The sequence below is a fragment of the Panulirus ornatus genome, chromosome 19 (genome assembly GCF_036320965.1).
Source record: "Panulirus ornatus isolate Po-2019 chromosome 19, ASM3632096v1, whole genome shotgun sequence".
NCBI classification, from domain to species: Eukaryota; Metazoa; Arthropoda; class Malacostraca; order Decapoda; family Palinuridae; genus Panulirus; species Panulirus ornatus.
Window position 1 is genome coordinate 23255344 of NC_092242.1, and position 21275 is coordinate 23276618.

At 40.6% G+C, this 21275-nt stretch overlaps 1 protein-coding gene across 1 annotated transcript in view; it reads left to right on the forward strand.

The window, feature by feature from the left end:
- The window catches only part of LOC139755446 (uncharacterized), a 150470-nt gene that overhangs the window by 83021 nt on the left and 46174 nt on the right, over window positions 1-21275 (forward strand). Inside the window, exon 8 of the mRNA XM_071673756.1 lies at window positions 18694-18831. Coding sequence (XP_071529857.1) covers window positions 18694-18831 — 138 coding nt within the window. The remainder of the gene's footprint in view (window positions 1-18693; window positions 18832-21275) is intronic.

Sequence of the window (21275 nt, forward strand, 5' to 3'; positions counted from 1 at the left end):
ATTCTCTTGGTCAATCTTTCCTCACTCATTCTCTCCATGTGCACGAACCATTTCAAAACATCCTCTTCTGCTCTCTCAACCACGCTCTTTTTATTTCCACACATCTCTCTTACCCTTACGTTACTCACTCGATCAAACCACCTCACACCACACATTGTCCTCAAACATCTCATTTCCAGCACATCCATCCTCCTGCGCACAACTCTATCCATAGCCCACGCCTCGCAACCATACAACATTGTTGGAACCACTATTCCTTCAAACATACCCATTTTTGCTTTCCGAGATAATGTTCTCGACTTCCACACATTCTTCAAGGCCCCCAGAATTTTCGCCCCCTCCCCCACCCTATGATCCACTTCCGCTGACAGATCCACTCCCAGATATCTAAAACACTTCACTTCCTCCAGTTTTTCTCCATTCAAACTCACCTCCCAATTGACTTGACCCTCAACCCTACTGTACCTAATAACCTTGCTCTTATTCACATTTACTCTTAACTTTCTTCTTCCACACACTTTACCAAACTCAGTCACCAGCTTCTGCAGTTCTCACATGAATCAGCCACCAGCGCTGTATCATCAGCGAACAACTGACTCACTTCCCAAGCTCTCTCATCCCCAACAGACTTCATACTTGCCCCTCTTTCCAAAACTCTTGCATTTACCTCCCTAACAACCCCATCCATAAACAAATTAAACAACCATGGAAACATCACACACCCCTGCCGCAAACCTACATTAACTGAGAACCAATCACTTTCCTCTCTTCCTACACATACACATGCCTTACATCCTCGATAAAAACTTTTCACTGCTTCTAACAACTTTCCTCCCACACCATATATTCTTAATACCTTCCACAGAGCATCTCTATCAACTCTATCATATGCCTTCTCCAGATCCATAAATGCTACATACAAATCCATTTGCTTTTCTAAGTATTTCTCACATACATTCTTCAAAGCAAACACCTGATCCACACATCCTCTACCACTTCTGAAACCACACTGCTCTTCCCCAATCTGATGCTCTGTACATGCCTTCACCCTCTCAATCAATACCCTCCCATATGATTTACCAGGAATACTCAACAAACTTATACCTCTGTAATTTGAGCACTCACTCTTATCCCCTTTGCCTTTGTACAATGGCACTATGCACGCATTCCGCCAATCCTCAGGCACCTCACCATGAGTCATACATACATTAAATAACCTTACCAACCAGTCCACAATACAGTCACCCCCTTTTTTGATAAATTCCACTGCAATACCATCCAAACCTGCTGCCTTGCCGGCTTTCATCTTCCGCAAAGCTTTCACTACCTCTTCTCTGTTTACAAAATCATTTTCCCTAACCCTCTCACTTTGCACACCACCTCGACCAAAACACCCTATATCAGCCACTCTATCATCAAACACATTCAACAAACCTTCAAAATACTCACTCCATCTCCTTCTCACATCACCACTACTTGTTATCACCTCCCCATTAGCCCCCTTCACTGAAGTTCCCATTTGCTCTCTAGTCTTACGTACTTTATTTACCTCCTTCCAGAACATCTTTTTATTCTCCCTAAAATTTAATGATACTCTCTCACACCAACTCTCATTTGCACTCTTTTTCACATCTCCCACTCATTTGCATTTTTTCCCTGCAAAAATCGTCCAAATGCCTCTCTCTTCTCTTTCACTAATAATCTTACTTCTTCATCCCACCACTCACTACCCTTTCTAATCAACCCACCTCCCATGCTTCTCATGCCACAAGCATCTTTTGCGCAAGCCATCGCTGCTTCCCTAACTCCATCCCATTCCTCCCCCACAGGAGGTCAAGAGAAAGGTGCAAGAGGTGAAAAAGAGGGCAAATGAGAGTTTGGGTGAGAGAGTATCATTCAATTTTAGGGAGAATAAAAAGATGTTCTGGAAGGAGGTAAATAAAGTGCGTAAGACAAGGGAGCAAATGGGAACTTCAGTGAAGGGCGCAAATGGGGAGGTGATAACAAGTAGTGGTGATGTGAGAAGGAGATGGAGTGAGTATTTTGAAGGTTTGCTGAATGTGTTTGATGATAGAGTGGCAGATACAAGGTGTTTTGGTCAAGGTGGTGTGCAAAGTGAGAGGGTTAGGGAAAATGATTTGGTAAACAGAGAAGAGGTAGTAAAAGCTTTGCAGAAGATAAAAGCCGGCAAGGCAGCGGGTTTGGATGGTATTGAAGTGGAATCTATTAAAAAAGGGGGTGACTGTATAGTTGACTGGTTGGTAAGGTTATTTAATGTATGTATGACTCATGGTGAGGTGCCTGAGGATTGGCGGAATGCTTGCATAGTGCCATTGTACAAAGGCAAAGGGGATAAAAGTGAGTGCTCAAATTATAGAGGTATAAGTTTATTGAGTATTCCTGGTAAATTACATGGGAGGGTATTGATTGAGAGGGTGAAGGCATGCACAGAGCATCAGATTGGGGAAGAGCAGTGTGGTTTCAGAAGTGGTAGAGGATGTGTGGATCAGGTGTTTGCTTTGAAGAATGTATTTGAGAAATACTTAGAAAAGCAAATGGATATGTATGTAGCATTTATGGATCTGGAGAAGGCATATGATAGAGTTGATAGAGATGCTCTGTGGAAGGTATTAAGAATATATGGTGTGAGAGGCAAGTTGTTAGAAGCAGTGAAAAGTTTTTATCGAGGATGTAAGGCATGTGTACGTGTATGAAGAGAGGAAAGTGATTGGTTCTCAGTGAATATAGTTTGTGGCAGGGGTGTGTGATGTCTCCATGGTTGCTTAATTTGTTTATGGATGGGGTTGTTAGGGAGGTGAATGCAAGAGTTTTGGAAAGAGGAGCAAGTATGCAGTCTGTTGTGAATGAGAGAGCTTGGAAATTGAGTCAGTTGTTGTTCACTGATGATACAGCACTGGTGCCTGATTCATATGAGAAACTGGAGAAGCTGGTGACTGAGTTTGGTAAAGTGTGTAAAAGAAGAAAGCTGAGAATAAATGTGAATAAGAGCAAGGTTATTAGGTACAGTAGGGTTGAGGGACATGTCAATTGGGAGGTAAGTTTGAATGGAGAAAAACTGTTTTCGATATCTGGGAGTGGATTTGAAAGCGAATGGAACCATGGAAGCAGAAGTGAATCATAGGGTGGGGGAGGGGGCGAAAGTTCTGGGAGCGTTGAAGAATGTGTGAGTCGAGAACATTATCTCGGAAAGCAAAAAATGGGTATGTTTGAAGGAATAGTGGTTCCAACAATGTTATATGTTCGTGATGCATGGGCTATAGATAGAGTTGTGCATGGTTGTAAGGTATGGGCTATAGATAGAGTTGTGCAGAGGAGGGTGGATGTGCTGGAAATGAGATGTTTGAGGACAATATGTGGTGTGAGTTGGTTTGATCGAGTAAGTAATAATAGGGTAAGTGGGATGTGTGGTAATAAAAAAGAGTGTGGTTGAGAGAGCAGAAGAGGGTGTTTTGAAATGGTTTGGTCACATGGACAGAATGAGTGAGGGAAGATTGACCAAGAGGATATATATGTCGGAGGTGGAGGGAACGAGGAGAAGTGGGAGACCAAATTAGAGGTGGAAAGATGGAGGGAAAAAGATTTTGAGTGATCGGGGCCTGAACATGCAGGAGGGTGAAAGGCGTGCAAGGAATAGAGTGAATTGGAATGATGTGGTATACTGGGGTTGACGTGCTGTCAATAGATTGAACCAGGGCATATGAAGCATCTGGGGTAAACCATGGAAAGTTGTGTGGGGCCTGGATGTGGAAAGGGAGCTGTGGTTTTGGTGCATTATTACATGACAGCTAGAGACTGAGTGTTGTCTTTTCCTAGCGCTACCTCGCACACATGGGTGGGGGGGGGGTATTTCATGTGTGGCAGGATGGCGATGGAATGAATAAAGGCAGACAGTATGAATTATGTACATGTGTATATATGTGTATGTCTGTGTGTGTATATATGTGTATACACTGCGATGTATAGGTATGTATATTTGCTTGTGTGGACGTGTACGTATATACATGTGTATGTGGGTGGGTTGGGCCATTCTTTCGTCTGTTTCCTTGCGCTACCTCGCTAACGCGGAAGACAGCGACAATGCAAGATAATAATAATAATAATAATAATGATGTATGTGTATATGAGTGGATGGGCCATTCTTCGTCTGTTTCTTGGTGCAACCTCGCTGATCCGGGAAACAGCGATTGTGTGTATTGTGTGCATTTGGTGGAGGTGGTGTGCGAAGTGAAAGGGTCAGGAAAAATGATTTGGTAAACAGAGAAGAGGTAGTGAAAGCTTTATGGAGGATGAAAGCCAGCAAGGTTGTGGGTTTGGATGGTATTGCAGTGGAATTTATTAAAAAAAAGGGGGTGACTGTGTTGTTGACTGGTTGGTGAGGATATTCACTGTATATATGGTTCAACAAAGGCCACATTCGTTCACACTCTGTCTCTACCTGTCATGTGTAATGCACTGAGATCACAGCTCCCTTTACACATCCATGCCCACAAAACTTTCCATGGTTTACCCCAGATGCTTCACATGCCCTGGTTCAATCCGTTGACAGCACGTTGACCCCGGTTTACCACATCGTTCCAATTCACTCTATTCCTTGCATGCCTTTCACCCTCCTGTATGTATAGGCCCCAATTGCTCAAAATCTTTTTCACTCCATCCTTCCTCCTCCAATTTGGTCTCCCACTTCCCCTCGTTCCCTCCACCTCTGACACATATATCCTCTTTGTCAATCTTTCCTCACTTATTCTCTCCATGTGACCAAACCATTTCAATACACCCTCTTCTGCTTTCTCAAGCACTCTTTATTACGACACATCTCTCTTACCCTTTTATTACTTACTCGATCAAACCATCTCACACCACATCTTGTCTTTAAACATATAATTCCCAACACATCCACTTTCCTCTGCATAACCCTATCCATAGCCCACAGCTTGTAACGATATTACATTGTTGGAACCTCTGTTCCTTCAAACATACCCATTTTTGCTCTCCGAGATATTGTTCTCGCCTTCCACTTATTTTTCAACGCTCCCAGAACCTTCGCCCCCTCCCCTTCTTTACATGTAGTTCCATGTAAGAGACAATTTGTTATTAAACTTGTCTTTTGAAAGGGAAATATAGGGTAGAGATTTCGAGTTCGGGGCTCTTTTATTTCATATCTTTATGGCATAAATTGAAAAGGCTCTGCAGTTCTTTCTTACTCCTCTCAGAAGGAAGACCATCATTGTGTCTACGTATGACTTCAACACTGCAAAAGCCAAGATGTCCTTTCAATTTCATCAAACTGGGTCTTTACGCAGATATCCCTCAAGATATGTCCTTGTCAGTTGAGGTTTTCTCCATAACCTTCTTAGTTTTTTGGAGTATGATACTTGTGTGTTTCTAGTGTTAAAAAAGGAGGTGGGGGCAGGGGGTGTTGGCATGGAGTTTATAATCCGAGCCACTCATGTTTATGACAGTCCCTGACTCACTTCTTATAGTTTAACACTGTAGAGATACTAGACAGTAATGTCATGATGCCTGCAGTGAAAAAATTTTTTATTAAAGATTTTTCCAATAATAAAAGAATTTAGTAAAAAGTCTCTCTTTTCAAAGCATCCTTTCCTGAAGCACAGGTTCAAGAGAATCTTATAGTTAAGCAGCTGGAGAATCATCCCAGACGTAAAAGACAACGTCTTCCACTTTTCAGTAAATCCCATTTCCAAGAAGTTTTCTTGCGTTCAAAATTTGTGCACAGTTCAGATAGTTCAAGTTGATTCCATTCAGTTTATGCTTAGCCCCTACCAATTTTTCCAGTTTATTTCAGCCCTGCTCACAAAACTGAAGTCCTCTGAAGTGATAAGTTTGGTTTACCTTTTAGATATTTGGTGATTTTAGCGTCAAGAAGGAATGTGCCAATAAGTGCTTTAATCCTTGGATGACTTTCAAAGGCAAGTTTTATCCTAAGTTGGCAAATCCCACTTAGTTCCCAGCCAGATCTTTGCATGGCTAGGATTAGATTGAAACACTTAGACTGGCACTCTTGGTTTCCCTGGTGACAAAGCTTAGTATTACATAGGTGCTTTGATACCCTTATAGTCCCTGAACTTTGTGTCTTGATGTTGACTAGAGCAACACCTGAGAAAGTCCCTTATAGCAGCTCTGTGCATTGACATGGTGAGGTTGCAGGCAAAAAAGTTTCCTTCTGGGTAAACAGATTCTCTCCAGCAACAAGCAGAAGTCTTCTATCAGCACTTCCCCTAGAACTTCTCAGATCTTTAGTCTGGTGGATCAACATAAAGAACTAAATGCCCATGCTTTGGAGACCTTATGTGAATTCTGTGATGTTTAGATGGGTGCATCAAATTGAGGAGAGGGGGCATCCATTCTTCTAAAGTTCATTTGGGTAGGTGCCTTTAGAGTTATAGAAGTCCTGTCTTTTCATCACAAAAAACAGTTGATGCCATATTTTTCATCTCGAACGTCTTGAGGCTGGATTATGGAATTTTATCTCTGATGGACAATACTGTGGCTATGACAATATTGTGGCTGTCTGATGCATGGTTAACAAGCTCTTGCAAATCCCTCCCTCCCTTTTTATAATTAGTGGAAAAGATTCTCTGCTTAACTGACCCCAAAGACATTTTTCTCCAAGCTGCTTTTCTTCAAGGAATATACATTTTCTGAGCAGATGCCTTATCAAGATCAGAGACTTGTCCTCAGAGATATAGATTGAGAAGTAGACTTTCTGATGGATACTTTTGTCAGAATCAGTGCATTATTCCTGAGACAGTTGCACTTGCATTGGACACTCCTTGGATTGAAGTTATTACAACCAGTGTTGTCTTTTTCCTCTAGTTCAACTCTAGGGAAAAGTTTTTACCCATCTGGTTTTCAAGATTTAGTGGGAGAAACAACCTTGGTGTTAGAGACTCCTTCATCAGTGCTATATGTCTGGGTTGTTAACATGGGTCCTTATAGATCACTTCACATTGGATTCTGAAATATGATAGCATGAATTTTCTTAGACACTTACAGGCTGTGTTTTGGAAAATACCTAACAATTTATCATTTACATAACATTCTTCTTTATACTCATGACATTTCCGATCAGCAGAGTTTTGGAAAATACCTAACTCTTGACCATTTACATAACTTTAGCCCTTCTACTCATGGCAGTTCCAGTCAGTTTAGAAATCATTTCAGTTTTCCTTGAGGAATCAGATGTCTTCGGAGTGACTAAAGACTTATGTTTTGAGTACTTTTTTCGCCTTAACCACAACAACAACATGGCAAGTAAAACTGTTCTTCCTTATAAATGTGCCCCTTAGAACCCCCTTCCCTTGGTGCTTGGATATTAATCTGCAGGCCTTTTTGGAATAAAACTTCTCCAGTCTTCTTTTGAGGAGACAAATCATTTCTACCACACAGCTCAAATGGAAGCTTTGAAAAGTCTTGAACTTTTTTTTTGCAGTCAAATAGTTTTTCTGTCAGTTTTGCTCCTTAAAATCGTATTTAGCTCTCATATAAGCTTTGGCTTCATGATGAGAGTTAATGAATCACAAGTCATGTTTGTAAACAAGATTCTTCATGTTCCTGTGTTGGCAATCTCTTGTGGATTATGTTAAGCAAAACTCCAGTGTTTTGACTTGAATAATGCCAATGAGTGTGGAAATAGCCTCATTGTCATCCACTCCTGGAAGGATATATCAAGATAGCATCATGCTTTATGCCCAGTTAAATTGCTTAGAGACCTTTTGGTATTTTTCAGAGATTACTTTTTTTTTTTTTTTTTTTTTTTTTTTTTTTCCTTGGGTTTCCTCAGAACCTTTTATTAGAGGAATCAAGGAAAGGTGTCTTTGGTATTGTAATTTCACCTTCATCAGTTTAGGCTTTGTGGATGTGCCATGTACAGTTTGGGGATTCTTCCATGACGAGAGGTGGATCTAGTGTGCCTTTCTTTTTCTGCAAACCTGCCTCTTTCATTGGATAAGTTCTGAAAGTTGAAAAATACTTTCTCTCTGGAATGGTGTCCCATAAGCATTTTTTTTTTCTGGTTTTCATACTTTGCCTTTCCTTTCCTTCCTCTTTTTGAAAAACCTTTCCTATATATTTTCTGTGACCTTTAGGCTGGTGAGTACAGCCTGTGATTTGTGAACTCTAAGCGGCTGGATTCAAGTAGATAGGTAACATCAGCCCTTTTCTCTTCTTTTTAGACTCCAGTCGTGGACAAAAGTCCACATCTTGGCCAGTTGAAATATAAAGAGAATTATTAAGCTGAAAAAGAAAAAACAAGGGAAAGTATTTATGAACTTTTGAGAAAGTTAAAAACCTGTCTTTTGAGATCTCCCTGGTCATAGTTATTGGGAAAGACTTGAAAAGGTGGAGAGTTCCAAAGCTTTGACATGTAGGGAAAGAAGCAGTTGTCAAAACAGCCCACCCTTAATTTTCTGATGGCCACACAATAATCATGTGACACAGCAGCTTCCCGAGTGTTGCATGGTCTAGCTAGTGCCGTGGGCACACAAGCAACCAGCTCTCATGAGGGCTGGTCTGTCCTGATAGAAAACAGGACTGATATCAACACTAACTTAGATATTTTCAATGAATACTTTCACTTTTGCTTTGATATGATCGTACCTGCCAAAACAATAAAGATATACCCAAACAATAAACCATGGATTAAAAAAGAACTAAAATCTATGCTAAATGAAAAACACAGACTCATGCGAAATGGAAATGATGTTAAAAGAAGAACATTGCAAAGTAATATTGATAAAAAAAATTACTGAATCGAAAAGAATATACAAAGAAAAAGTTGAAGGCTTGTTTAAAACAAACAGAGTAAAAGACGCTTGGAAAGGACTTAAAACCCTGTGCGGGCACAAGAAGAAACAAAGTGTGCCTGAACCGGAAAATATCAACACATATGTAAATGAAATGAACGCATTCTTTGCGAGATTTGAAAGACATGATTTCAGTGATGCGTGTAATGAGGTAATGACAGAAATTCAATCTAACAATGATGAAAGAATTATAATTAGGCAAGAAGACGTACCGAAGTCCCTGCAGAATATTCGGGCAGGTAAAGCTACAGGGCCAGACGAGATACCTGCTAGGGTACCTAAATGCTGTGCAAAACAATTGACACCCGTACTGACCACATTATTTCAGGACTCGCTGGATCAGGGAGTGGTGCCTTATAAATGGAAAGAATCTGAAGTGAAACCTATTGCAAAAATTAATCACCCAAAAGATCACAAAGACTTCAGACCTGTAGTACTAACATCTAATATTATGAAGTGTTTAGAAAGCATTGTGAAAAACTATATCTGTGAAAAAACAAATAATTTAAAAGACCCTATGCAATTTGCTTATCGTAATAATAGGAGTGTACAGGATGCAACACTTGTACTATTAAATGATATTAATAAGCATTTAGATAAGCCCAAATCACAAATTAGAGCACTATACATTGATTTTAGTTCAGCATTTAATACAATGCAACCTCATGTTTTGCTCAATAAAATGCTAGAATTGGGTGTAAATAGAAATATCTTAATATGGATTTTTAGCTTTTTAACCCAGAGACCCCAATATACCAATGTAAATAATGTTAAGTCTAATGTGATAGTCACCAACACAGGAGCCCCCCAAGGTTGTGTATTGTCCCCAGCTCTTTTCACCTTGTATACAGATGATTGTAGAAGTGAAATTGATGATTGTACTATTATAAAATATGCTGACGATAGTTATCTTAGGAAAAATTGTAAATGATAATTATGAAGGCTATTTAACTCAAGTTAAAAAATTCGTTGACTGGAGTAAACAAAATTTTTTGGAGCTTAATGTAAAGAAAACGAAAGAGATGATATTTGATTTCAGAACTAAAAATAAACACGTACCAGACCTATTAACAATTGAGGAAGAAAATGTAGAAAGAGTAAACCAGTATAAGTATTTGGGCTTTATGATTGATGACCAGTTGAAGGGAAGTGTTAATACAGATATGGTGTCAAGGAAATGTAACCAAAGATTACACTTTGTACGTATCTTGCATAACCAACATGTAGATAAAATGGTAATTAGCCTATTTTACAAATCAATTTTAGAATCAGTTATAAATTTTTCAATCACTGCCTGGTATGGAAAACTTACTTGCAAAGATAAAAAGAAGTTGGGAAGGATTGTTAAGAAAGCAAGAAAACTAGGTGCAGAGACCACATCCCTGAGTGAGCTTTATCAAAAAGATACAATGAAACAAGTAGACAGAATGATGAAAGATGTAACACATCCGCTACATGATTGTTACACGTATCTTAAATCTGGTAGAAGGCTAGCACTGCCCAAGCTGCGCACCGATAGATACAAAAAGTCGCTTGTACCTAAAAGCATTCTGCTTTTCAATCATCTATCATCACTATAACTTCTAGCTTTAAGTTTCATGATAACTGTAGGTGATGGTTCATGATAGGGATGGTGACAAGCTGATATCGCATGTACACAATAGCAAAGTAACATTTTATATGAAATAACCTATGCAATATTTCTTGTTAATATTTTAATGTCTTTTTTTACAACTACTAAGGAGCTCTAAAGCCAAAACGAATTTCATTTTGTATTACATTTTGTATAACAATTTGACGAATAAAGTATCTTATCTTATCTTATCTTAATGAGCAAGCTGCTGTGATCACCCTAGGGTGGTTCACAAAGGATGAGTAAAGACTGGTGCCTCCTTACCTCTCCATGTGCCCAAACCACTTCAAAACACCCTCTTCTGCTCTCTCAACCACGCTCTTTTTATTTCCACACATCTCTCTTACCCTTACGTTACTCACTCGATCAAACCACCTCACACCACACATTGTCCTCAAACATCTCATTTCCACCACTCCATCCTCCTGCGCACAACTCTATCCATAGCCCACAGCCTCGCAACCATACAACATTGTTAGAACCACTATTCCTTCAAACATACCCATTTTTGCTTTCTGAGATAATGTTCTCGCCTTCCACACATTCTTCAAGGCTCCCAGGATTTTCGCCCCCTCCCACACCCTATGATTCACTTCCGCTTCCATGGTTCCATCCGCAGCCAGATCCACTCCCAGATATCTAAAACACTTTACTTCCTCCAGTTTTTCTCCATTCAAACTTACCTCCCAATTGACTTGACCCTCAACCCTACTGTACCTAATAATCTTGCTCTTTTTCACATTTACTCTTAACTTTCTTCTTTCACACACTTTACCAAACTCAGTCACCAGCCTCTGCAGTTTCTCACATGAATCAGCCACCAGCGCTGTATCATCAGCGAACAACAACTGACTCACTTCCCAAGCTCTCTCATCCACAACAGACTTCATACTTGCCCCTTTTTCCAAAACTCTTGCATTCACCTCCCTAACAACCCCATCCATAAACAAATTAAACAACCATGGAGACATCACACACCCCTGCCGCAAACCTACATTCACTGAGAACCAATCACTTTCCTCTCTTCCTACACGTACACATGCCTTACATCCTCGATAAAAACTTTTCACTGCTTCTAACAACTTGCCTCCCACACCATATATTCTTAATACCTTCCACAGAGCATCTCTGTCAACTCTATCATATGCCTTCTCCAGATCCATAAATGCTACATACAAATCCATTTGCTTTTCTAAGTATTTCTCTCATACATTCTTCAAAGCAAACACCTGATCCACACATCCTCTGAAACCACACTGCTCTTCCCCAATCTGATGCTCTGTACATGCCTTCACCCTCTCAATCAATACCCTCCCATATAATTTACAAGGAATACTCAACAAACTTATACCTCTGTAATTTGAGCACTCACTCTTATCCCCTTTGCCTTTGTACAATGGCACTATGCACACATTCCGCCAATCCTCAGGCACCTCACCATGAGTCATACATACATTAAATAACCTTACCAACCAGTCAACAATACAGTCACCCCCTTTTTTAATAGATTCCACTGCAATACTATCCAAACCTGCTGCCTTGCCGGCTTTCATCTTCCGCAAAGCTTTTACTACCTCTTCTCTGTTTACCAAATCATTTTCCCTAACCCTCTCACTTTGCACACCACCTCGACCAAAACACCCTATATCTGCCACTCTATCATCAAACACATTCAACAAACCTTCAAAATACTCACTCCATCTCCTTCTCACATCACCACTACTTGTTATCACCTCCCCATTTGCGCCCTTCACTGAAGTTCCCATTTGCTCCCTTGTCTTACGCACTTTATTTACCTCCTTCCAAAACATCTTTTTATTCTCCCTAAAATTTAATGATACTCTCTCACCCCAACTCTCATTTGCCCTTTTTTTCACCTCTTGCACCTTTCTCTTGACCCCCTGTCTCTTTCTTTTATACATCTCCCACTCAATTGCATTTTTTCCCTGCAAAAATCGTCCAAATGCCTCTCTCTTCTCTTTCACTAATAATCTTACTTCTTCATCCCACCACTCACTACCCTTTCTAATCAACCCACCTCCCACTCTTCTCATGCCACAAGCATCTTTTGCGCAGTCCATCACTGATTCCCTAAATACATCCCATTCCTCCCCCTCTCCCCTTACTTCCATTGTTCTCACCTTTTTCCATTCTGTACTCAGTCTCTCCTGGTACTTCCTCACACAAGTCTCCTTCCCAGGCTCACTTACTCTCATATATATATATATATATATATATATATATATATATATATATATATATATATATTTTTTTTTTTTTTTTTTAATACTTTGTCGCTGTCTCCCGCGTTTGCGAGGTAGCGCAAGGAAACAGACGAAAGAAGTGGCCCAACCCCCCCCCCATACACATGTACATACACACGTCCACACACGCAAATATACATACCTACACAGCTTTCCATGGTTTACCCCAGACGCTTCACATGCCCCGACTCAATCCACTGACAGCACGTCAACCCCTGTATACCACATCGCTCCAATTCACTCTATTCCTTGCCCTCCTTTCACCCTCCTGCATGTTCAGGCCCCGATCACACAAAATCTTTTTCACTCCATCTTTCCACCTCCAATTTGGTCTCCCTCTTCTCCTCGTTCCCTCCACCTCCGACACATATATCCTCTTGGTCAATCTTTCCTCACTCATTCTCTCCATGTGCCCAAACCATTTCAAAACACCCTCTTCTGCTCTCTCAACCACACTCTTTTTATTTCCACACATCTCTCTTACCCTTACGTTACTTATTCGATCAAACCACCTCACACCACACATTGTCCTCAAACATCTCATTTCCAGCACATTCATCCTCCTGCGCACAACTCTATCCATAGCCCATGCCTCGCAACCATACAACATTGTTGGAACCACTATTCCTTCAAACATAGCCATTTTTGCTTTCCGAGATAATGTTCTCGACTTCCACACATTCTTCAAGGCCTCCAGAATTTTCGCCCCCTCCCCCACCCTATGATCCACTTCCGCTTCCATGGTTCCATCCGCTGCCAGATCCACTCCCAGATATCTAAAACACTTTACTTCCTCCAGTTTTTCTCCATTCAAACTTACCTCCCAATTGACTTGACCCTCAACCCTACTTTACCTAATTACCTTGTTCTTATTCACATTTACTCTTAACTTTCTTCTTTCACACACTTTACCAAACTCAGTCACCAGCTTCTGCAGTTTCTCACATGAATCAGCCACCAGCGCTGTATCATCAGCGAACAACAACTGACTCACTTCCCAAGCTCTCTCATCCCCAACAGACTTCATACTTGCCCCTCTTTCCAAAACTTTTGCATTCACCTCCCTAACAACCCCATCCATAAACAAATTAAACAATCATGGAGACATCACACACCCCTGCCGCAAACCTACATTCACTGAGAACCAATCACTTTCCTCTCTTCCTACACGTACACATGCCTTACATCCTCGATAAAAACTTTTCACTGCTTCTAACAACTTGCCTCCCACACCATATATTCTTAATACCTTCCACAGAGCATCTCTATCAACTCTATCATATGCCTTCTCCAGATCCATAAATGCTACATACAAATCCATTTGCTTTTCTAAGTATTTCTCACACATTCTTCAAAGCAAACACCTGATCCACACATCCTCTACCACTTCTGAAACCACAATGCTCTTCCCCAATCTGATGCTCTGTACATGCCTTCACCCTCTCAATCAATACCCTCCCATGTAATTTACCAGGAATACTCAACAAACTTATACCTCTGTAATTTGAGCACTCACTCTTATCCCCTTTGCCTTTGTACAATGGCACTATGCACGCATTCCGCCAATCCTCAGGCACCTCACCATGAGTCATACATACATTAAATAATTTTTTTTTTTTTTCCGCTGTCTCCCGCGTCCGCGAAGTAGCGCAAGGAAACAGACGAAAGAAATGGCCCAACCCACCGCCACACACATGTATATACATACGTCCACACACGCAAATATACATACCTACACAGCTTTCCATGGTTTACCCCAGACACTTCACATGCCCTGATTCAATCCACTGACAGCACGTCAACCCCGGTATACCACATCGCTCCAATTCACTCTATTCCTTGCCCTCCTTTCACCCTCCTGCATGTTCAGGCCCCAATCACACAAAATCTTTTTCACTCCATCTTTCCACCTCCAATTTGGTCTCCCTCTTCTCCTCGTTCCCTCCACCTCCGACACATATATCCTCTTGGTCAATCTTTCCTCACTCATTCTCTCCATGTGACCAAACCATTTCAAAACACCCTCTTCTGCTCTCTCAACCACGCTCTTTTTATTTCCACACATCTCTCTTACCCTTACGTTACTTACTCGATCAAACCACCTCACACCACACATTGTCCTCAAACATCTCATTTCCAGCACATCCATCCTCCTGCGCACAACTCTATCCATAGCCCACGCCTCGCAACCATACAACATTGTTGGAACCACTATTCCTTCAAACATACCCATTTTTGCTTTCCGAGATAATGTTCTCGACTTTCACACATTCTTCAAGGCTCCCAGAATTTTCGCCCCCTCCCCCACCCTATGATCCACTTCCGCTTCCATGGTTCCATCCACTGCCAGATCCACTCCCAGATATCTAAAACACTTTACTTCCTCCAGTTTTTCTCCATTCAAACTCACCTCCCAATTGACTTGACCCTCAACCCTACTGTACCTAATAACCTTGCTCTTATTCACATTTACTCTTAACTTTCTTCTTTCACACACTTTACCAAACTCAGTCACCAGCTTCTGCAGTTTCTCACATGAATCAGCCACCAGCGCTGTATCATCAGCGAACAACAACTGACTCACTTCCCAAGCTCTCTCATCCCCAACAGACTTCATACTTGCCCCTCTTTCCAAAACTCTTGCATTCACCTCCCTAACAACCCCATCCATAAACAAATTGAACAACCATGGAGACATCACACACCCCTGCCGCAAACCTACATTCACTGAGAACCAATCACTTTCCTCTCTTCCTACACGTACACAAATAATATATATATATATATGTGTGTGTGTGTGTGTGGCGAGGTGGCGATGGGAATATATAAAGGCAGACAGTGTGAATTGTGTGCATGGGTATATATATATATATATATAGCTTTCTTTTTCTTTCATACTATTCGCCATTTCCCGCATTAGTGAGGTAGCGTTAAGAACAGAGGACTGGGCCTTAGAGGGAATATCCTCACCTGGCCCCCTTCTCTGTTCCTTCTTTTGGAAAATTAAAAAAAAAAATGAGAGGGGAGGATTTCCAGCCACCCGCTCCCTCCCCTTTTAGTTGCCTTCTACGACACGCAGGGAATACGTGGGAAGTATTCTTTCTCCCCTATCCCCAGGGATATATATATATATATATATATATATATATATATATATATATATATATATATATATATATATATTTTATTTATTCATTTATTTTGCTTTGTTGCTGTCTCCCGCGTTTGCGAGGTAGTGCAAGGAAACAGACGAAAGAAATGGCCCAACCCACCCCCATACACATGTATATACATACACGTCCACACACGCAAATATACCTACCTATACATCTCAATGTACACATATATATACACACACAGACACATACATATATACCCATGCACATAATTCACACTGCCTTTATTCATTCCCATCGCCACCTCGCCACATATATATATATATATTTTATTTATTCATTTATTTTGCTTTGTCGCTGTCTCCCGCGTTTGCGAGGTAGTGCAAGGAAACAGACGAAAGAAATGGCCCAACCCACCCCCATACACATGTATATACATACACGTCCACACACGCAAATATACCTACCTATACATCTCAATGTACACATATATATACACACACAGACACATACATATATACCCATGCACACAATTCACACTGTCTGCCTTTATTCATTCCCATCGCCACCTCGCCACACATGGAATACCATCCCCCTCCCCCCTCATGTGTGCGAGGTAGTGCTAGGAAAAGACAACAAAGGCCCCATTCGTTCACACTCAGTCTCTAGCTGTCATGCAATAATGTCCGAAACCATAGCTCTCTTTCCACATCCAGGCCCCACACAACTTTCCATGGTTTACCCCAGATGCTTCACATGCCCTGATTCAATCCACTGACAGCACGTCAACCCTGGTATACCACATCGATCCAATTCACTCTATTCCTTGCCCTCCTTTCACCCTCCTGCATGTTCAGGCCCCGATCACTGAAAATCTTTTTCACTCCATCTCTCCCCCTCCAATTTGGTCTCCCACTTCTCCTCGTTCCCTCCACCTCCGACACATATATCCTCTTGGTCAATCTTTCCTCACTCATTCTCTCCATGTGCCCAAACCATTTCAAAACACCCTCTTCTGCTCTCTCAACCACGCTCTTTTTATTTCCACACATCTCTCTTACCCTTACATTACTTACTCGATCAAACCACCTGACACCACACATTGTCCTTAAACATCTCATTTCCAGCACATCCATCCTCCTGCGCACAACTCTATCCATAGCCCACGCCTCGCAACCATACAACATTGTTGGAACCACTATTCCTTCAAACATACCCATTTTTGCTTTCCGAGATAATGTTCTCGACTTCCACACATTCTTCAAGGCCTCCAGAATTTTCGCCCCCTCCCCCACCCTATGATCCACTTCCGCTTCCATGGTTCCATCCGATGCCAGATCCACTCCCAGATATCTAAAACACTTTACTTCCTCCAGTTTTTCTCCATTCAAACTTACCTCCCAATTGACTTGACCCTCAACCCTACTGTACCTAATAACCTTGCTCTTATTCACATTTACTCTTAACTTTCTTCTTTCACACACTTTACCAAACTCAGTCACCAGCTTCTGCAGTTTCTCACATGAATCAGCCACCAGCACTGTATCATCAGCAAACAACAACTGACTCACTTCCCAAGCTCTCTCATCCACAACAGACTTCATACTTGCCCCTCTTTCCAAAATCTTGCATTCACCTCCCTAACAACCCCATCCATAAACAAATTAAACAACCATGGAGACATCACACACCCCTGCCGCAAACCTACATTCACTGAGAACCAATCACTTTCCTCTCTTCCTACATGTACACATGCCTTACATCCTCGATAAAAACTTTTCACTGCTTCTAACAACTTGCCTCCCACACCATATATTCTTAATACCTTCCACAGAGCATCTATATCAGCTCTATCATATGCCTTCTCCAGATCCATAAATGCTACATACAAATCCATTTGCTTTTCTAAGTATTTCTCACATACATTCTTCAAAGCAAACACCTGATCCACACATCCTCTACCACTTCTGAAACCACACTGCTCTTCCCCAGTCTGATGCTCTGTACATGCCTTCACCCATTCAATCAATACCCTCCCATATAATTTACCAGGAACACTCAACAAACTTATACCTCTGTAATTTGAGCACTCACTCTTATCCCCTTTGCCTTTATACAATGGCAGTATGCACGCATTCCACCAATCCTCAGGCACCTCACCATGAGTCATACATACATTAGATAACCTTACCAACCAGTCAACAATACAGTCACCCCCTTTTTTAATAGATTCCACTGCAATACCATCCAAACCTGCTGCCTTGCCGGCTTTCATCTTCCGCAAAGCTTTTACTACCTCTTCTCTGTTTACCAAATCATTTTCCCTAACCCTCTCACTTTGCACACCACCTCGACCAAAACACCCTATATCTGCCACTCTATCATCAAACACATTCAACAAACCTTCAAAATACTCAATCCATCTCCTTCTCGCATCACCACTGTATATATTCCCAGCTAAAGGAGTATATCTCATGCTTGTAGGACAATGCTTAAGAGAGAAAAGTTTTTCAGGTTTCAAAACCTATATTTATATTGTTCATTTTATTCTGAGGAATCTGCTACTTTTTTTTTTATTCATTTCTGGACATTTTCCCCTTTCTGAATCTGTGTGTCCTTTTTATTAGTGGAAAGCAGTTTGATTTACTGTACTTTACAGTAGACATTGATGTTGTACCATAATGATAGAGAATATGGTGACATGAAGTGACTAAAATGCTTTGAGAGTCTGTGTGAGTATTCTGGTGGATATGGTTTATCAGATGAAGGCAGAAGATTGTTCAAATGATGCTCTTTCCTTTTCATTTTTACTATAGATTACATTCTTATTATAGAATGGCAATAGCTGCAAGGAGGAGGAGGAAGCTGTAGCAGTGGAATCTATTTCCCTAGACATGACGCATGATTTGGATTCAATACCAGTTGTCTGCAAAACTGAAGAAGTTCATACAGAAGAGTTGCTAGTTGAAGAAGTAAGTCAGTTTTTATGGTAACAGTATTGCAACTTGCATTTAGGAGTATTATTTTTTTAATAATTTGCAATAACTGTAGTGCTACCATCACTAAGGAATAATTAGATTAGAAGTTTTCTAAAGTGCAAGTAATGATATTGTAAGAAAGTTGGAAAAAACTTATTTTCTTAAAAACAGCATGCTTTTTTCCTGACTATAAAGTGCTTCAGAAGCCTTGATATGTAATGAAGATTGAATTCTCAGGCATGACTTCATGTGAAGAAAAACTGAAAAAAGGCTTTGGCTGCCTATGTAATTCATGAGCAAAACATAATATAACCCTATCTTTTTTTTTAACTAATTTTTGTTTTTACAAATGAATCAATTGAGCATTGAAATGCTTCATTGTGTGAACCCTTCACTATGTATAGTGGCATATCTGTGTTGGGTTTTGTGAAAACTTAACCCTTGATCAGATAATCTTTTGTTTCAAGTCACATTAGTGTTCCTCTCACCACCACAAAGATTTTTCTGGAATGTATATTACGTGCAGTGATTGGTAAATGGAATGTTGATCCGGATAACCATATGCAAACTGAATGAATGGATATCTGTTAGAAAATTGCGAGGTTACATTGATTGATTGTACATTTCCATATAGGCGTAGATAACTTGCACTGTGATGTTACATATCATCTTTTAATATTAACTGTGTTGTGTTCAGATACCAGTGTCCTGTGGCTTGTGTAGGCAACAGGTATTGTGAATACTCTGAAAGATGAAAACTGTCCTTGATTTGATATACACATCATCCGAAAAATTCAAGTCTTCCATATGTTGGATAGTAATGAGTTCCTTAATAGAATAATGAAGGGTAGGGAAGTAAGTATAGAAGAGAAGAGAGGATCAGCGGGACAGCTTAGTCCTGCTACCCTGACATATGTAGCTGAAACATGAACATGGAATAAGTCACAAAAGTCAATAATCCAGTCTGTGGAAGGGGCATGTGGTATGACTAGATGGAATGAAGAAAGAAGTAAAGGCATGTATGAGAGATGTAGTAGGGCAGGGAATGAACTGTAGAATGATGGAGTAGGTGAAACATAATACTTAGAGGTGATTTGGGTTTGTGGAAAGAATGAGGGACTGGGGGTTTACAAGGAGAGTGTATTACAGTACAAGTAAAGGGGTTGGTGTGAGAGGAGGACCACCTGTAACATGGACAAATAAAGTGGAAGAATATTGGAGGGAGAGAAATGATGGAATACGTGGAATGGTGTATGCGAGGGAGGCATGTAAGGACAGGGATAAGTGGAGAATCTTTTGCTGTAGTCACCTCCTTGTTAGGAGTTCCTGGAGGGAACAGACAGACACTGACATGAATCTATGAATCTTAACATTATTTGGCTGACTCTGCCAACCTAATCATTAGCATGCCAGGCTGCAGCTAATAGAACAATTGGTTCTTCATTAAGGCCTGTCTGCCCCCACAGTGAGTATGTCAGGCATGGTAAATGTAAGCTGTTTATGTTGTCATGTATGGGAAGTACTTTGTAATCTTATATTTAATCCTTGAGATGTGACCAACATTTCATGTGATGTTTAAACTGTTTTCACCTTTGTTTAAATGTTTAAATATCCAGCTTATTTATGTCGACACTAGTAGCTTATAGAGGTCTCTTCCATAGCCAGGTAGGGACAGAAAAGTTCTGCTCTCCTTAGTGGTTTTGCAGTTGCTATTGTATATGCGTATCTCTACCTTCTCATGTCTTCCTCAATAACTATAATGAGGAGCATCTCTAAATTAGTCAAGGTGATCAGCAGAGTACCACAGTTTTCTGTTCTGGGATCATTACTATTCTTTATCTATGTAAATGACTTGCCTGAAGGTAGACTCATATCTGAATGTGTTGTCAGATGATGCAAAGGTCATGTGGGAAATGGAAGTAAGGGGGATTGCATCACTTATAAGGGACCTAAAGAGACTCCAGAATTGCTCAAAAACATGGTTGATGAGATTCCTTAGCGAATATGGATTAATGAGGATGGGACAGAGTGAAAGAAGGCCTCAGTATTATCAGTATCTTACTGGAAATAAGCTTCAGGAGTATGTGTGTGAAAAGGACATGGGAGTTAACATTATCCCTAACCTGTTGCCAGACACTATACCATATAGGAGATTAGTGAAGAAGCTGAAGCACAAATCATCATTATTATATTATTATACTTTAACGGTGTCACCTGCATTAGCAATGTAGCGCAAGGAAACAGACAAAAGAATGGCCCAACCCACCCACATACACATGTATATACACAAACGCCCACACACGCACAAATGCATACCTATACATTTCATCATATACATACATATACGTACACAGACATATACAAAATATACACATGTACATATTCATACATGCTGCCTTCATCCATTCCTGCCGCCACCCTGTCACACATGAAATGAC